The 17483-nt window shown below is 41.9% G+C and overlaps 1 protein-coding gene and 1 long non-coding RNA gene across 2 annotated transcripts in view; one reads left to right on the top strand and one right to left on the bottom strand.

The window, feature by feature from the left end:
* The first annotated feature begins 8187 nt into the window (after positions 1 to 8187).
* Positions 8188 to 17483, top strand: part of kctd16b (potassium channel tetramerization domain containing 16b) — a 78623-nt gene continuing 69327 nt past the window's right edge. The window contains exon 1 of the mRNA XM_056397206.1: positions 8188 to 10078. Coding sequence (XP_056253181.1) covers positions 9241 to 10078 — 838 coding nt within the window. The 5' untranslated portion in view covers positions 8188 to 9240. The remainder of the gene's footprint in view (positions 10079 to 17483) is intronic.
* The window catches only part of LOC130182354 (uncharacterized), a 139982-nt gene continuing 136921 nt past the window's right edge, over positions 14423 to 17483 (bottom strand). Inside the window, exon 4 of the long non-coding RNA XR_008829704.1 lies at positions 14423 to 16621. This is a non-coding gene — a long non-coding RNA (uncharacterized LOC130182354). The remainder of the gene's footprint in view (positions 16622 to 17483) is intronic.

The raw sequence follows: 17483 nt of genomic DNA, 5'->3' as shown, positions 1-17483 counted from the left end.
TAAAGCTGACAGTGTAGTCTAGGATGTTGAAGAACACCACCTGGGGGCAAGTGTGTGTGCCATTCTCTTCCATTAGTATGTACCAGTAACCTGCAACAATCACTCAGTAAAATACTGACATACAAGTGATATTTCATCATAGTAACATGTGAAATAAATTTCCCCAGTTTATCCCATTTGCATGTTCAAATGAAGAAAATAAAACACACATTGTTGCTAATTCAATGTGAAAAGGCATTTTTACATCACTCCTTTGTGTACATAAAAACATCTGGTAAAAGTACATGAGGGTTGAGGGATGAAAAGCATCGTAGCCTGTCAACTCTGCCTTTGTTTCTCTTGCAGTCTAGAACAGCGTTTGGCTTCTTATCTTCCCTGGTGATCACAGCGTCATCACGGTGCCAGGTGCTCATCAGAAGGACATTTTTGTTTCCCTTAAGACTGTACGACACAAGTCCGCGTGTCTCTGTGAAGGTAAACTCTGATGAAAACTGAGCTTCGTCCCGTGTGGCCAGCAGTGCAGGAGGAATTTCATGCTTGTTCTGTCTGACTGTCCCCAACATGGTCAGCTCTCTCCATAGCAGCTCTTGGCCAAAGGCATGTGAAGTAAAAGAAATGATCACTTGTGATGTTGTGCCCCTGAAGACCTGCTGTCATGTCCAGGACCACACGCTTGGCCAGGTTCTTCTCTGGCGCTCCACCAGCAGCTCTGCCCGTGCACAACGGCACGTTCCAGACGTAGCTGGTCCTGGCATCACATGCTGCCCGGATTCCTGATCCCGTAATTTCCCATGTTAACATGGCACATACTGCATGAATTGGCAAACCTCTTGGATCGTGGTAAGCTTGTGTTGATGATGGCCAAGTCACGTATCTCTACTGATATAAGATGATGTGCCATAAACTAGAGGGGGACCTGTTTGCGCAAAGATGGAATCAACGGACCCATGTTTGTTTGGATGTGTGTCACGCTACCTCCTTCCAGTTCTCCTGGCCCGCCTCCAAGTATATTTAGGACTATGGTTTTTATTTGCTCCATCAGGAACAATTCAAAGTTAGTCAGTTTCATCCATGCCATTATTCAAAGAGCTGATCACGAGCCTCACGCAGAGTCTATCATTTTGTCGTAGTGGTGCCACAGAATGAAATATGGCCCCAAGGAAGCTTCATATACCTGAGCTGCAAGAAAGGTACATTACATGACTGAAACAATGTTGTGATTGTTTATAAGAATGAAAATACCCCCATACCCTACAGGTATAACATTAAGTCTAGAGAATGTGGTTCCCGTGCGGGATTCCTGGGAAACGCAGGAAATGGGTGCCATCTGTGTGTATGTGTGTGTGCTCATTTGTATTGGGGTCTGTTCATCTGATGGATGGCTGGTTTCTTAAACTCCCAATTTTATACACTTTGCTCTTGATTGAAGTCTTAAAGAAAAGAAAGTAGGAATGAAAAAAAAAAAAAACTAAATTGAATGAAAATAGTCCAGATGTATTTTTTTGTGTTTATTTGCTAATCAGATGGATTAACTACTTTTTTTCGACAGAATATTTGTCAATCAATATCAGATTTGAATGGAACACAACAACAGGGATTGTTATCTCTTATTATATCACTTTTCAACAACAACACTGCTCGTCCTAAAATTCCAGAGAGTAAACCTGTCAGATATAGCATCCCTCAAGTTGGAACAAGAGATTCATTTACTTTGTGTTATTATAATACTTGGTTGATTACTGATGTTGAAGCCAGAGCTCAGGGCCTCAAAGCAAAAACAATTACTAAGTCAATAAATGTCACATCACAATCCATCTGCCACATCGACATCTCACACAATCACATTCCTGTTTGGATACAAAGTCATTAACAGTAGATCTTAAGAATAAATGCAAAAACACACATGCTGGTCGTCACAAAATGATTTGTAAGGAAGATAATGATTTTACTGTTTCTTCCTCACCATGACTCTGCGTGCTGGACTGTGTGCCCACACACAGTACCAATATCACAACTACAGTGTGTGTCCAAAAAATAAAAAGCATATAGCGAAGGGACTTTCAATGGTAATTTCCCTCTGCTTTATCATGTGGTGGTGACCTGAAGGTACCCCGCCTCTCATCTAAAGCATGCAGGGAAAACCTGAGACAGGATATATTAAGAAAATGAATGGAGGAATGAATTAAGTTGCTTTTTTGGGGGGGGTTTAGCTTTTCTACCAGTAAACAAGTCTGCTAGGTTATGTAATGCTTTAACATCATCCCTATGAAGAAGTGAATGAAAATGTACACCTGTTCTAACAGGTGAATGAGTTGCAGATAAGAAGGCGAAAACTTTGCACTCCAATACAATTCATTTTTTTTGTTTTGGCACATCTTGCCATCCTGACTATCTAAGCCATAGTAAATGACACAGGAGATTTAGATCAATGATCTAAATCCATGGGGAGATCATTCATAGTTGACATAGGCCTCCAGCATAAAGTAAATACATCCAAACTACATTACAACAAAATCACCAAGACGAAAAAAAAGTCAAATCGGGCACATTTTAGTTATTTATAATATATAAATACAAAATAAATACATAAATATAAATACATATACATATATAAAGATAAATCTACAAGACAACACATGAATGCACTTGTCAAAACATCTTTAAATCTCACATGCAGAGCTGTTTAAAACACTGTAGTTCAAGCAAATATGTAAATCAAGTTATCAACTGGGTCTGAACACACAAACAAAAACATTATAAAAATGAGCTTCATTTAGCATCATCATTCATTATCGTCGTCATCATCATCATCATCACCCAGCATCATTCCTGCCGTCAGCTCAACAAATGAGAAGCAACATGCAAACATGAGAATGACTCCTCAGCTCAGTCGGCTGCATCCAAAATGTAGCTTTGGATCCACATTTCCCTGATCTGTTTACACCTGGCTCCAAGGATACACCCTCATTCTTGATGCCTTCACCGGCGCACTGCACAGCACACACAGAGAGAGACACCTGCAGAGTCTGTGTTAGGGAGTGGGATGACAGCTCTGCTGCTGTGTTGCTGGCCAGAAGACAAGCTGAAACGTTCAACTTCCCCCGTTCGCTGTGGTGTCTTGGAGGCTTCTACTTATCCTGGCTCCAGGAATCGCTTGTCTGTCCCTCAACGCCCTGCTCTGCTTCGGCTGCCAAAGCCCTTAATGTTTAGTGGGCTTTCTGTTAAATATCCTTGCCTCCAGGGAAGGCAGTGGACCCAGTTTAGCAGGGGGAGCTGTGTTGGCCTGTGCAGAAAGTGGATCAAGAGGGGATTGAGGGGCAGAGCAGCAAAACCACACAAAGCAAGAAGGAATTCTTTTTTTTTTTTGGCCTGCTGAAATAGGCAGAAATCCAGAAATATTTTAATTTTATTGCTCAGTAGCTAAAAGAATATCACACTATAACATACACAAGGAGTATGCTCTCGGCTTTTCAGTCTGCTGGAATTTAATCTGTGTTTTGAGCCACAGAGGAAATTATTTTCTACTAGAAACAGTTTGTAGATCATAATATTTGAGACGTGATGATTATAGTGTCGCAACTCTGCTTCCTCAATTCAACAGACTCCTGTACTGGGTCTGACTGCAAGTAGTAAGAGATTGTATTTTACAAGGATCAGCTAAAAATATCTTGTTTTGATACCAAATCTGGGGCATTAGAACTTGTTGCTGATTCCCACAAGGACTTCATGGAGTTTACGGTTGATGATCAATACTGCAGAGACAGACATTTCTTAATGATCACGAGTTCATCGGCAGACTTCTATAATAAGCCAAAAACCTTGCTGAGCAAGTCTTTGATGACTGGAGATTGATGAGTCATTGCATTAGTAGCCAGAGGTGTTGGAGTGTACCTGCTCAGTAGGACGCGGGGATTGAGCATCAGCAGGCTAATTTTGTCTCATGCAAAAAGATGAATATGTAAATTAATAAACTATTAATATATATACATATATATATATATATATATATATATATATGTATATATATATATATGTATATATAATATATATATATATATATATATATGTATATATATATTAATTTTCTTTCAAGCATGCATTAAGATGTGGGTTGAATTCACTGGCATTCTGAAAAAAAAACTCCATACAGGATTCCCTGCTACAGTATCTGCTTTAAAATACAATGACACATACATGTTTTTTTTTTTGTTTTTTTACACATTTTGCTGCTTCCCACAGGGAAGTGAATTCTCTCTGTTACAGGACTGCCACAATCACACTCAAACATTCACATCTGGAAGCTGCCCAGTAACATTTCATATTACATTTTTTCTTGATAGTTTTTGTTTAGTTCACACTATACAAAAAAAATTCAAATTTTTTTTATGGTCATTTTCTATATATTTTTATTTTATATATAAAATTATGTATAAAATATATTTTATATATATATATATTTTATACATAGTTTTATATATAGTTTGAGGTGGCTGTGGCTCAGGAGAATAACTCAGTGGCTCATGCACTAATCAGAAGGTCGTGGTTCGATCCCAGCTCCTCCAGTCCACATGTTGAAGTGTCCTTGGGCAAGATACTGAACTCCAAAAGTGAATGTGGCTTGTAGTGTAAAGCACTTTGGGTGGTCGATAAGACTAGAGGAGCCTATGTGAGTGCAGTCCATTCAGTTCATTTGATTTTTGTGATTGGTGTGAAGTATTTCAGTCACATATGGAGACCTGAGTGCATGAATGACTACCATGCATGATGTCATGATCCTCATTAAGCTGATTCTGAGACAGACCAACCCTCCCATTGCTCCCCTCTCAAAGCTCTTATACAAACCACGAATGCAGACACACACAGACAAGCACACATACACACAGACACACTTTCAAGCTTCACTGCCTTCACACCATCTAATCACACAGTGACCCGCAATACTTAATAGCTCCCTAATGGCAGCACCAATGAGATCAAAATAAATAGACATAATGCCATCAGCAATGTCTTTTCCATGAAATGGCAAATACCTTATTCTACCTGACAAACACCTTATTCTGCGTCAGTCTCCTCACTCCTCTCCCCTCCTCTCCTCTCCTCTGGTTGACCGGATTGCTTTCTTTCAAAATTCAAGGCTAACATTCAGAGTTATTGCCAGCTGAAACTTTTGCAAATCATAAATAGCTGACCAACTTTCAACAAAAAAATACCAAACATCCATGTTTGAGGGATAACTCGTAGAACCTCATATTGGTAAATACATCCTCATCCTCTCTGAGTCAACTGAATTTATGCATTGAATATCTGCCTGCTGTACTTGCAGATTTCCCATCTAAGGCCTGGCATCATTCACTGTGGCTGTAATGAGAGATGGAAGTAGTATGCTGTTTATTTCAACCATCTGTGACTGGCCTGAAAATTCCCTTTAATAGTCTTTGCGCAGCACAGGAAGAAAATGACTGCGCTGTGAGCTGATCTGTGTCAAGGAAGTGAAGTGCTCATGATTATACTCGGAGTGTAAGAAGTGGATCTTCTTTTACAAATTAAAAATCTCTCTGATATTGTGTCTGTCTTGGAAGAACGATGAATTATGAATGTTGCCGCTGTACTTGTCGAGTAAATATTTAATCATATACGGTATTTTGTATAGATTAATGTGAAACTGAGATGAGTTTTCAAACATATAAAACGGCAAAGACACCAAGAAACTAGAACAGATGTCACAACCTGTTTGATGTAAATGTATCTGTCACTGTAGCTCTGGGCTCATCTTTGTTTCACTGACTGAATAAATGTGTTGGAGTCTACGCAGATATATTTTGAAATACATGCACAGAACAGAATCCACAGAGGAATGTGTCACCTGCTTTGGTGATGGTCCTGCTGTGTGTTTTGCAAGCTTTTATGCCATTAAACCAAGCGCTCTCTGGGGACAGCGAAAGCTGAGTTGAGATGAATTGTGTCAGCCCAAACAGGTTTAACTCCTTACAGGTGGTCAATCATCTGGTCTTTAAATAGCAACACAGTGGGGAGCGGCGTAGTGGCTACATTTATTTATGATGAAGCTACAGCCGTGGCCTACTTCTGGGTGACTGCTCAGGTCCCAGCCAGGCAAACATCCTCCCTCTCTCTCTCTGTCTTTTATTCATTTTGATTCTATCACTCATTCTCTTGCCCCATTTCTCTCCCGTAGAGTGTATATACTGTATATTAATATGATCACACGAGCTGACTATTTCCCACCTTCACCTTCATATTACTAATTCTATGAAGTATATCCTGTGCATTATTCTTCACTGTACCAAGTTCTTTGTTAGTATGCAAGAACATAATGTACAATTATGCAGTATGGGTGCTGGTTGGTGTCATATTGAGATGCAACTTCAGAATAAAAAAAAATTAAAATTTTACAATGACACAAACAGCAACTAAAAATGTTTTTCCAAGACTTTTTAAAAGTATTTCTAATCACCTGCAAATTGAAGTCAAGGGATTCTAATGCGTGTTTGGATTTCAGTGTCCTTTTTTATTATAATTATTTTCTATTTTGCCAGTGTGAACTTATATATATTTAAGACATGGTTTGAATTAGAATTAAAATACATAAAAAATTTGGGAAAGGGGGGAAAGAGTTGTTGATAATATAGGCTCTATACACACAGGGCTTCTTGAGAGGCTACCCAGGAGCTGCTTGAAAGTGTCCCAGTAAAAGTGAAAGCTCAAATTTGCCTTTGAGCAACAACAAACCCAACTGATTCATGTACAAACACAATGGAAGTGACTCACGTTCTCCATGTCTGTGTCTCTGTAAACTTCACTCGATGCTTGCAAACATCATGAAGTATAAATATTTCTAAAGAGGAAACAGTAAAATAGTTTTCTCAGAGGCAATAAACATATAGTGAAGGAAAATGCTAAAAAAATGCAGTTTTGCTTTAGGCAAGGTTGGTTAAAGTGGACAAAAAAGACAAAAAAATTAAAGCAATATGCAGACAGAAAGGATTTCATAAGGACACTGTCTGAAATTCAAAGTAATTGTATTTAATACAAGCCCTGATTTGGCCCTGTAGCTGCTGTTTGTTTGTGAGACTACAGATTACACTACTTTATATTTATTTTCATCACAAACTGAATTCTGTAGAAATCGAATGCCTTGTGACCCGTGGACAATAGGTCAAAGTCACTTTTGTCTCATGACTTCCATGTGTGTTTTATTCTTTCTGTGTTTCTTTGCTAAATTTCCCTGGAAAATATAAATGGAAATTCATATGTTCTTAACAGCTCTTAATTTGCCCGAAATGCAAATGAAAACACTTGCATGCATGTATTCATGCACACTGTCTGTATATGAGATATAAATCAATTATTCTGTTTCTTTTCTGAGTGAGACTCTGTCCATGGTGCTGAAAAACAAAATCTTTGGCATGTCGCAATACAAACAGAGGGAGGCGCTGTTGCTCATTGCAAGTGCAGGACAGAAATCTCACATAATGTTACAACTCAGTGGCAAATTACAGCAATTTATCTGAGTCTTGAAGACACTACTTGTGTTACATCTTTTGATTTGTAAAATTGTTCCAAAGGGAAAAGTAGGATTATGTTGCAGTTAAAATGTAAACTGGGAATAATGCAGACACATTGCAGCATGGGGACCAAACTATGTCCTATATTTATGCATTCAAACTAAATGTCATGCAAATTGATTCAAGCTGGGGGTCAAATTGTGTTAAGCTTATTATAATAATTGTACAAAGATGGATGCAGTATTCGTGACAGTGTGCTGTGAGCTGCTGTGAGAGCCGGCAACTTTGTTTTAAACAGAATCGTACAGTTCTTTAACCTTTGACAGCACCAAGAGAGGTGCAATATTACACATTACACACAACAATCAGTACCACACTGATGTGTGATGTATATTAATATAGGGTTTTTATGTCAACAGGCCTGATTTCTTTTCAGTGCTTTAGGGAAATATGATGATGGCTGACAAAAGGTGAGCATGTAAGCAGTGACTGTGTGTGTGTGTGTGTGTGTGTGTGTAGATGGGGGGGGGGGGCAACCGTGAAGACACCACCCAACTCTGTAGGGGAGGGGAGGCGGTACAAGAGTGTAGAAGGGAGGGTGAGGAAGAGAGGGGAGGGCGGAGGAGGAGGGGGGGGGGGGGGGGGGGGGGGGGTGGATGCTCGTTTCAGCACCGCGGACAGCTCCAGCGGGTGAAAGCAGCCAGCAGCAGCAGCAGCAGCAGCAGCAGCGGGTCGGTTCTCTCCGCTGCTCTGAAAAAAGAAAAAAAAAGAAAAAATTAAAAAAAGAAAAAAAAAATCTGAACTGAGATTTGTAACACCTCTCGGGGACAGCGGAGGGGGATCTAGTTTAATTCAACCCCGATGCAGGCGACATATTTGTAGTGACAGGCTGCAGACAAAAAGACAAAACCATTACAGGACTCCTGAGGTTTGCGTGGTGTGCAATCTCTGCGAAGTTTTTCCGCCACTGAAAGGCGTCCTGCCTCCTCCTGCCGGTCCGCACAGCCCGGGAAACCTGCTGCTGTTCAAGGGGAAGTTGAAAAGGAAACAAAAGTGTCAACACCACGTCAGCGCCTTCTTCGGTTTGGACTATATCCTTCAAGAAGTTGTTGGACTTTTTCTTTTCTTTTTTTCCTTCGTTTGCCCAGCTCCACTGCGTAAATTTCTGGTTTTCTGAGCGTGTGCAGAAGGATTCTTATTTGTCGGATAATACTCCCAGAAGCAAAAGCGGCAAGCAAGACAAGTTTCTTTTTTTTAATTCGGCTCAATAGGCTTCCGTCAGCCTCCGCCGACTGCCTTTGTAATGCTCTTTTTTCCAGCAGCGATGGGAGTCCTACAGCCACTGATGCAAGCTTTTGATGCGTCCGGATACATTTCACCTCTCTGGCAGCGCTGATTCTGATTCTCTCCTCCTCCTCAAAGTCACTCATCTCAGTCTGTTCCATTTAACATTCACAGGAGGGACGCCCCGGACTGCCATCTTCCCCCCCATTTTCGACTACACTGCCGAAGACTGGTAGGTGATAATGGCCATGGATCGATGAACAATGCTTATTCAGATTATTGTGAGATGAAGTTGGAGGCCCTGCAACGCAGAATAAACGAGGACGCTTAGGCAACTTTTTTTTTTTTTTTACACTGATCCATTATTATATTTTTCTTTTTCTGTTTTTAAACTTGCTGTAGAAATAGGTGTGTGCCCTGTCTGTAGCTGTTCATGACGGAAAGGATGGCGCTGAGTGGAAACTGTAGGACTAACCCCAAAGAGCAGGCATCAGTTCAGAACAGTTTCCCAGATGTGGTTGAATTAAACGTAGGGGGGCAGGTTTATTACACGCGTCACTCAACTTTGGTGGGCAACCCGAATTCATTACTCGGTAAGCTATTCTCCTCCAAAAAAGAAGCATCAAATGACTTGGCGAGAGACCCCAAGGGCCGTTACTTCATCGACAGAGACGGGTTTTTATTCCGGTATGTGTTGGACTACCTCCGAGACAGGCAAGTCGTCCTCCCGGACCACTTCCCGGAGAAAGGGAGGCTCAGGAAAGAGGCGGAGTACTTCCAGCTGCCCGACTTAGTGAAGCTGCTGACCCCTGAGGATATCAAGCACAGCCCGGACGACTATTTCCACAGCGACTATGAAGATGGGTCCCAGGGCAGCGACCACCGGCAGTGCCCGCCGCCCTCCCTCGTCCCCGCGGACAGAAAGAGCGGCTTCATCACAGTGGGGTACAGGGGGTCGTGCACCATGGGCCGAGAGAGTCAGACCGACGCTAAGTTCAGGAGGGTACCTCGGATACTTATATGCGGGCGGGTGGCCCTGGCTAAAGAAGTTTTTGGGGAGACCCTGAACGAGAGTCGGGACCCGGACAGGACCCCGGATCGGTACACCTCCCGGTTTTACCTCAAGTTCAAGCACCTGGAGAGGGCTTTTGACATGCTGTCGGAGTGTGGTTTCCAAATGGTGGCCTGCAACTCATCAGTCACTGCCTCGTTTGTCAACCAGCACACAGAGGACAAGATCTGGTCCAGCTACACAGAATATGTCTTCTACCGTAAGTGACACCTTCCTTTTTTTTTTCTATTTCCCTTTTTTCTTTTTTTAACATCCACGCACATGCACGCGCACACAATACTTGGAGTCACCACTAGAAGGCGCACTTGGTTTACGCGTGCTGGTGAGAGAGAAGGGTGGTAAGGGCGTTTCTGGCAGAGGACCATCTCTGTTGGATGTGTGGGTGAGCACAGTGCTGACGCCTCAGTGTGGTGACTGCTGTGGACAGAGTGATGATCAGGGCTGTCTCCACCTTTCTCTACACCTGTAGTGATCCTGCTCTCTGTCCTTTGTCTGTGGGTTTTCTTTGACAGAGACAACCCCCCCCCCCCCAAAAAAAAAAAACAGCACAGTTGGCTACATAGGACAAACACAGAGATTATAAAATGCTTTTCACTGGGGTCAGCCAGCACTACCTTAGTTAAAATGCAAACAGAGGCACATGCTCCACTAGTATCTGAAGTTGTGTCTCAGCCATGTGGAACAAAACCAATTAGAGATCAGGGGTTAAGCCAAGGTGTTGTTATCTCTCCCTGGAAACGACCAAACCTTAGCAGCAAACACATAACTGAGAGGCTAGTACATGTGTATGAACATCTTGCAGCGTGTTGCAACATTTACTATGCTCTTGCAGACTAGTTTATGTTTTTTAGATTTAAGACTGAGCCATATTTGAACAATTTCACCCCCATCTGAGCCACGGTAAATGTCCGAAGCAAAGATTTGTCAACGCTTGCCAAGTCTCATCACGGTGAAATTTTCTACACCACCTCCACTCTGCTTTTATCCAGCTCGTCCCGTCAACATCTTGCATTTCCTTATGGCTTTCCTATTTCCTCCCGTTTCTACATCTTGGCTGCTCACTAGCTGACAAGAATCTGGCGAGTGAGAGAGTGGCAGTGGAGAACAGCTCATCATGACTCTTATTCTGGGTCTCGTAAGACTTTATGATGCAACAAAATAATCCATATTCTCTGATCTGACGGTGTATGATTTATCACAAAGTCTCGGATAGCTGCCGTACGGAAGCTGCCATAAAACAGAATGTAAGAGATACTGTGACTGTGCTTAAGGTCTTAGTGCCTATATAAACTAACTGAACGTTATAAGACAAACCTTTTCATAGAATAACCCATGAATCAGTAGCAGTGGACATTTTTGAGATGCCATTAAATATTCAGAAAAAAAAACAACAACAGAAAAAAGGGCCTTTAAACATGAAACAAAAAGAATAAAGAAAGCACAGTTGCATTTTGGGAATTGTATTGTTTTAACCTGTATGCAGACCCACATTAATAGAGCGTGACAACATACTGTAGGACAATGAATACGTGCCGGTCATAAAAAAACTGAATAAACTCTTTTTGTGATTGCAAAATGTATTTCAACAGCAAGTACACCATGGCTTTATGAATACTTGAACTACTGCTGTTTCGGTCATAAATATGGTTCCCATAGCCACCACATACTCTCTATGTTACAATAAGGGAGACAACAATGCATGATGTGCTGACTATTGCTCCACGTAAAACTGGAGAAGCTACCAAAAGCACTGAGATCATTGTGTCAAGGCAGCTATCACAACATTCACTAGAATTATAGTTTCTACTATTATAGTTACAGTAATATATAAAATATGGTTATTTTAATTCAAACCAGAGTTGTGACACTGGCTCGTCTCTCTGGTAACACTTGTAATACTCAAATCTTGCAGTTTTTGTCCAATGTTTAATACTGACTCTGTATTTAAATACCGTCTGCAGACTTTATTTGTAACATCCATTGGGGTGTCTTATCAATCTTCAAAACAACAACCACACAAAACAGCAGTTTTCAGCTGCACCCATGTTGGTTGTACATTCCTGTTCCATCCTTGTTTGCAAAGTAATTTGTGTTCACAGAACATTTTTGGTACTTTTTGGCAGTGGTAATGAAGAGGTGGAAACTGTTTCTGCAAACATCATGAAAGGGCTCATTTTAAGCCTGTCACGTGACTCGAGGAAAGCTAAAGTTGGATTTTATGACATTCTAGCATTGTTTTTAAAATTTACATCCCAAAAATATATTGGATTCATCTTGTTCCAAGATTTCCTTGCAATGACTGGGATGGGGTCCAGGGCCGCTGGTTACAAACCACTGCGCCTCAGGGAAAACCACTGCCAGCCCCATAAATCACATAAGTCAAATGATCACATGGTCGCAGAGCAAACAGGAATAAAAAAAATAAAAATAAATCGAAAAAGCACATGAGAACTGGGAGCTGGGCTGGCTCCAGGCTAAATGAGCTCTGCATTAATGGTCCACATGAAGCAGCTACAACGACTGGATGGCTCTTGGCTCTCATAACCCCCACAAGTAGCACTAACAAGCCAAATCAAGTGGTGGTGGGGGCTGGTGACATACACATACTCTTGTATGGACATGCACACGTGCACACACATACACACACGCACCTTGCTTATGCAATATCTGGCAGTGTGTCTGGGGGCTGCCTCTGCAGACCTCTTCTTACTTACTGACAAACAACAACTGCTTCCTGGCGTTGTTGACAAATGTTCAGTTCAGCTTGTTAGAGGGCGTAGACTCAAAGGCAAGGGCACAAATAGTAGCAGATGTGTTGGGCCTCAACACACATGGTGACACAAAAGCCTTCATGCAGCCACGCAAAATAAATAAATAAAACAAAACAAAACAAAACCCACTCACTCAGGGTTTACACACAAACACTGGAAACCAGGCACAATCAGAGGCAAGTATGCACACAAGGACACACACACACACACACACACACACACACACACACACACACACAATCACGTAGGGAGTTTGTTAAAGGCTGCAGTCATCCAGTGGATTAAATGCAGTCACTCACAGTCTCTTGTTTATCTGCCTGTCACATTTTTGGCGCGCTCATCTTTCCCCCTCTCTCTCCATCCTCCCTCTTCCTCAACTTCCTTGTATTTCCTCTACCTCTTTTTCCTTTCATGTCTCCTCATTTCGTTCTAGTCAATCATACCCGGCTTTTCTCTCTTGTCTCAGTTCCCCGCCTTCCCTCTCCCCAGCTTCATTTTGCTCGGTGCGCCGCAGGGGCAAGGAGCAGCGCGGCGGCACCAGTTGCCTTTACATGCCTCAGTGCACCGTCACGCCTCCTGTCTCGCTTCTTATTCATATCTCTGTCTGTCTGCCTGTCCATCTCCATCATTGTTTACTTACCTTCATCTTCAGCTGTCTCATTCTACATTTTAGCTATTTTATCTGCCACAGTCAGTGTGTGCCTCACCTCGTCCTGCGTTGCCACCGTGTTTATCTTCCTTATCTATTGGCCCTCTGGTTGACCATATTGGAGGTCCTGCGGTAACTCATTCGGCTTCTCACATTGAGATTGAAAAGCTAAAGCTAAATATATTATAAAGCCAAAAGTACATCCAACTGCTTTTGTGAACCTTTAGTCTGGGGCTGTTTTCATGTTCTTTGGACATTTAACACTGTGCTGACATTTTAGTGAAGGTCTTTTCCTGTTTTAACATGACAATGCCTCTCTGTATGAAGCAAGGTCCATGAAGAACAGAAAAAAAAAACGTGACTGGCCTGCACAGACCCTCGACGTTAGGATGAACCGGAACACCAGCTGCGAGCCGGGCCTCATCCCAGCTTCAGTGGCCGACCTCACTCCTCTGGAAGCTCTACAATCTTGTGGAAGGTCTTCCAGAGGAGCAGATGCTGTTATAGCATCACATTAATGCCCACTGATTTGTAACGAGATATGCAGCAATCGCATATGGGTGTGATGTACTTTTTCGCGACGGACTGTATCTCCCTTTTTGACACGTCTGATTTGCTGAAAATTGGTTAGCATTACATTAGCATTAATCGTTGTGAGTCATCTGCTGTTAACTCCTCACACTAGTCGCTTCACTAAATCAGCCTGCTGGACAGTTAAAGTCCACTGAGGCATAAAAAGCTAAATTTGGGAACACGCTTACCTGATTAGAGGATTCTCTTTAACATGGAGCATTAATAAATCTGCCTACCCACCACAACCAACTTTTTTTCTTGTTTTATATTTAGCACACACTCGTTTGGGTTGCTTAAGGGCACTAAAACAGTGGGCTTAAAAGGTAAACGAGAGTCAAATTGATTCACTCTGTTTTCCAATCTTACTGACACAACTTTGCTAACTTTCACTCACAAGCTTCTTGTTTTCTTTGCCCGAAGCTTGAACCTTCTTTAGCTCTTTCAATCCTCTTTTTGCTTGTTATCTATTGCCCTGGATCCTAGGCTCCTCTGATTGTGCCTATCAATCTCTTTTCTGTTTGCGGTTATTCAAATTCTAGATGGCCTCTGAAACCCCAAAAGGCAAATGTATTTACCAATTACCAGTTTGTTGTGGCCGGAGTGACTGATAATTAATCATCTCGCAGGGCCTCACAGAATGCACTGCAACAGAACCAGCGAACACAACATCCTCTACAAGGCAAAAAAAAAAAAAAAAAAAGGAGACATTTTTGAAGTCTGCTGGGAGGATAGGAAAATCATTTTATTTGGCTCAGGATGTATTTCCCCAGATTTTATTTTTACCTCAGCTGAACATGCCAGAAGTGTTTGTCACTGCAAATGGCCACTTTGATATGACCATGTGTGCTGGTGTGTGACACACTGTGCCATTAGCTTGTTACACACAGATGAGTAACTCCTTGTGTGGCAAATGTGTTTTGGCAGGTGAGAAGAAAGGGGTTATGGTCATGGTTATGGTGTGTGTGTGTGTGTGTGTGTGTGTGTGTTAAAACGTCACCCATGTTGCACTACCCGCGGCATTTGCACACCCGTGGAGCCGCTAGCTAAACACACCTGCACTCCACCAACCCTCTCACATATACACACACACACAAACACACACACACAGATACACACACATACACACACATACACCCACTTGTGGACGCAAATAGCCATCACCATAAGAAACTACATCACGCTCATCCTGCGAGCCTCTCCCAGCCCAGTCGGTGAAGACATTAGCAGCGGCGGTCCCATGCTGCAGGCCTGTAGGAAGTGATTAGCCGAGGAGCAGACAGGCCGTGACAGCTCTGAGGAGAGTCTTGATAGGGACAGCTGCTACCCTGGCCTCAGCTCCACAGGGGAGTCCACCACCACACACCTCAACTCTGCATTATTCAGACTGAGACGAAAAGGAAGGAGAGAGGAGGCAGGTGGAGAACACTGTTTGATTTATGAAAGAAGAGAAAAATACTGCTAACTTCTTACTAATGCCTCTGTTACTATGACTGCCGATGATGCTACTCCTTTGACTACTGCTTCTACTGTATTACAAGTTCTTCTAAGACTATTACTGTTGTTGCTATACTACTAGATGCAACTATAAGCAGCAACACATCATTAGTTCAAGTACTGCCACAGCATATCTAATACCACTGCATGTACTGCTACTGTTACAGTATCATTAACATTGCTACTGCTACTGCAACCACTGGTATTACTACTGCTTATCTGTATTTATGTTGCAGTTATCAAAACAAACTTTAAAGGCACTTAGGAAAAAAAAAAAAAATCAAGGTTAAGAGTATAAAAGCAAGGCCAGAAGCATAAAAGTGACACCATTAAGAATCCATTTAGCTATTTACGTACATACTATTTAAAAATGAGAATTTGACACATATATAGCCCTTTTAAGTGTGTGCTGTATATACAAATGATATGTGCTTCTTGTTGCTGCCTGTCAAAGTGATATGTTGCTTTGGTTGGTTAGCTCATGAAGGACGGATAGATAAAACTATCGCTTGCCTTTTTTCTAGTAAGAATTTGACCTGCTGCATTTTGTACCAGCTGCGAGCGCGGAAGTGACTTCTGACTGAGGCAAGACTACAGAGAGTTGGGAAAACATGAAAGCAGAGATGACCCTTTCCCTTCCTCACCAAAATGATAGAAAAAACAGCTTTACACTGGAAATAGTTTTCAGTTTAAAAAAAAAAAAAAAAAAAATTGAATACAGTATCTTATTTCTCAAAAACAGGATATCTAACTGAAAGCAGCAGAAAAAGGAAAATGAAGGGGGGAGCAGGATGAGAGCACTGGAAGGAGTGAGCAGCTGAAAGTGAAAGCCCAAATATAGTCGAGGGTAAACAGAAAGTGAACTCAATTTTCACTTTTGAAATAGAGTTGATTCACCTTTTCAAGATGACAGAAAATAAGAAAATAGGTTACATTTGCTTCCCCTTTCCCGGGAATCAATATAGAGTAACTCAATCCTGAAACAATACATTTGATTACATTTCTATTGTAGGTTTTTCACTGATTTTGTGTAAGACTGCGTAAGTGGGAAGTGCAGGTGGGGTTACATCAAAGTTAAGCGAGGACACTATAGGAGAAAGAATGAATAAAGGGCAAGTGGGTCATATGGAAAGAAGATAGACTTTCTTGTTTGTCTAGCCTCCCCTTGACCTTCTCCCCTGGAAGCTTAGTGTAGCTACGTAGCGTATATTCCCATAATCCCTGGCCTCTGGAGGGTATGGGCAACTTCAGAGCTCTGGAGAGAGAGTAGGAGAGAGAGAGAGAGAGAGAGAGAGAGAGAGAGAGAAATAAAAGAGAGTGAACACCAGTGCATCAACAACAAGCTCTCATAAGCCCTCTGTGACTCGCATCTCTCCTTGCCATCTATCAGTCCATTTTCTCATCTTCTGTGACTCTTGACACTCTATTCTCTCTGCAGTGGTAGGCACAGTTGATATAACGCTGATACTCTTCCCCCGTTGTGTTGGAATAAGTGCTCTGTGGTGCGACAAGGTGTGGAGCGTTGCCATAATGACAGAAACTGCAGCTGGAGAGCCTCTTCACTCGCTCAACCCACCGGCTGGCTGCTGCAATGCATCAATGCTTTAACAGCCCCTCTATGTGCAAGTTCAGATTGGCTGGAAACACAATGTAAAGGATGCAGAGAATTCCTATCACATTGGTAATTGCTTCGCCTAATCAAACCAATGGCTGTTTCCACTGTGGGGGAGCGTTTCACCTTCCAGATTAATGCCTGCTGCCAATTTTTAAAGTTTCTCAAACAGAGGATCTGATACATCTGATTCTTGAGAAATTAAGAGAATAATAGATATGCTCCTGTATACAACTTCTGATTGGGAGCATGTCTGAATAATTATCAATAATTAGTAATAACATAAACACCAGTTTACCAGATTTCCAAATGTGGTAACAACCCAAATTGAAATACTACTTCTTCGTTCTTGAACCAATATTATTCATATACCTTTGACTAGAGGAGGTACATTTAGTCTACCTAAATGGGGGGAAAATCAGACACACAAACTGAAACGTTACATGCATTGCCAATACCCCCAAGCCACCTGTGTGCTTAGGTTACAGGTAACTCCCATCCTTTA

Source organism: Seriola aureovittata, chromosome 15 (assembly GCF_021018895.1).
Source record: "Seriola aureovittata isolate HTS-2021-v1 ecotype China chromosome 15, ASM2101889v1, whole genome shotgun sequence".
Taxonomy (NCBI): Eukaryota; Metazoa; Chordata; class Actinopteri; order Carangiformes; family Carangidae; genus Seriola; species Seriola aureovittata.
This window is presented reverse-complemented; position numbering and strand designations above follow the sequence as displayed.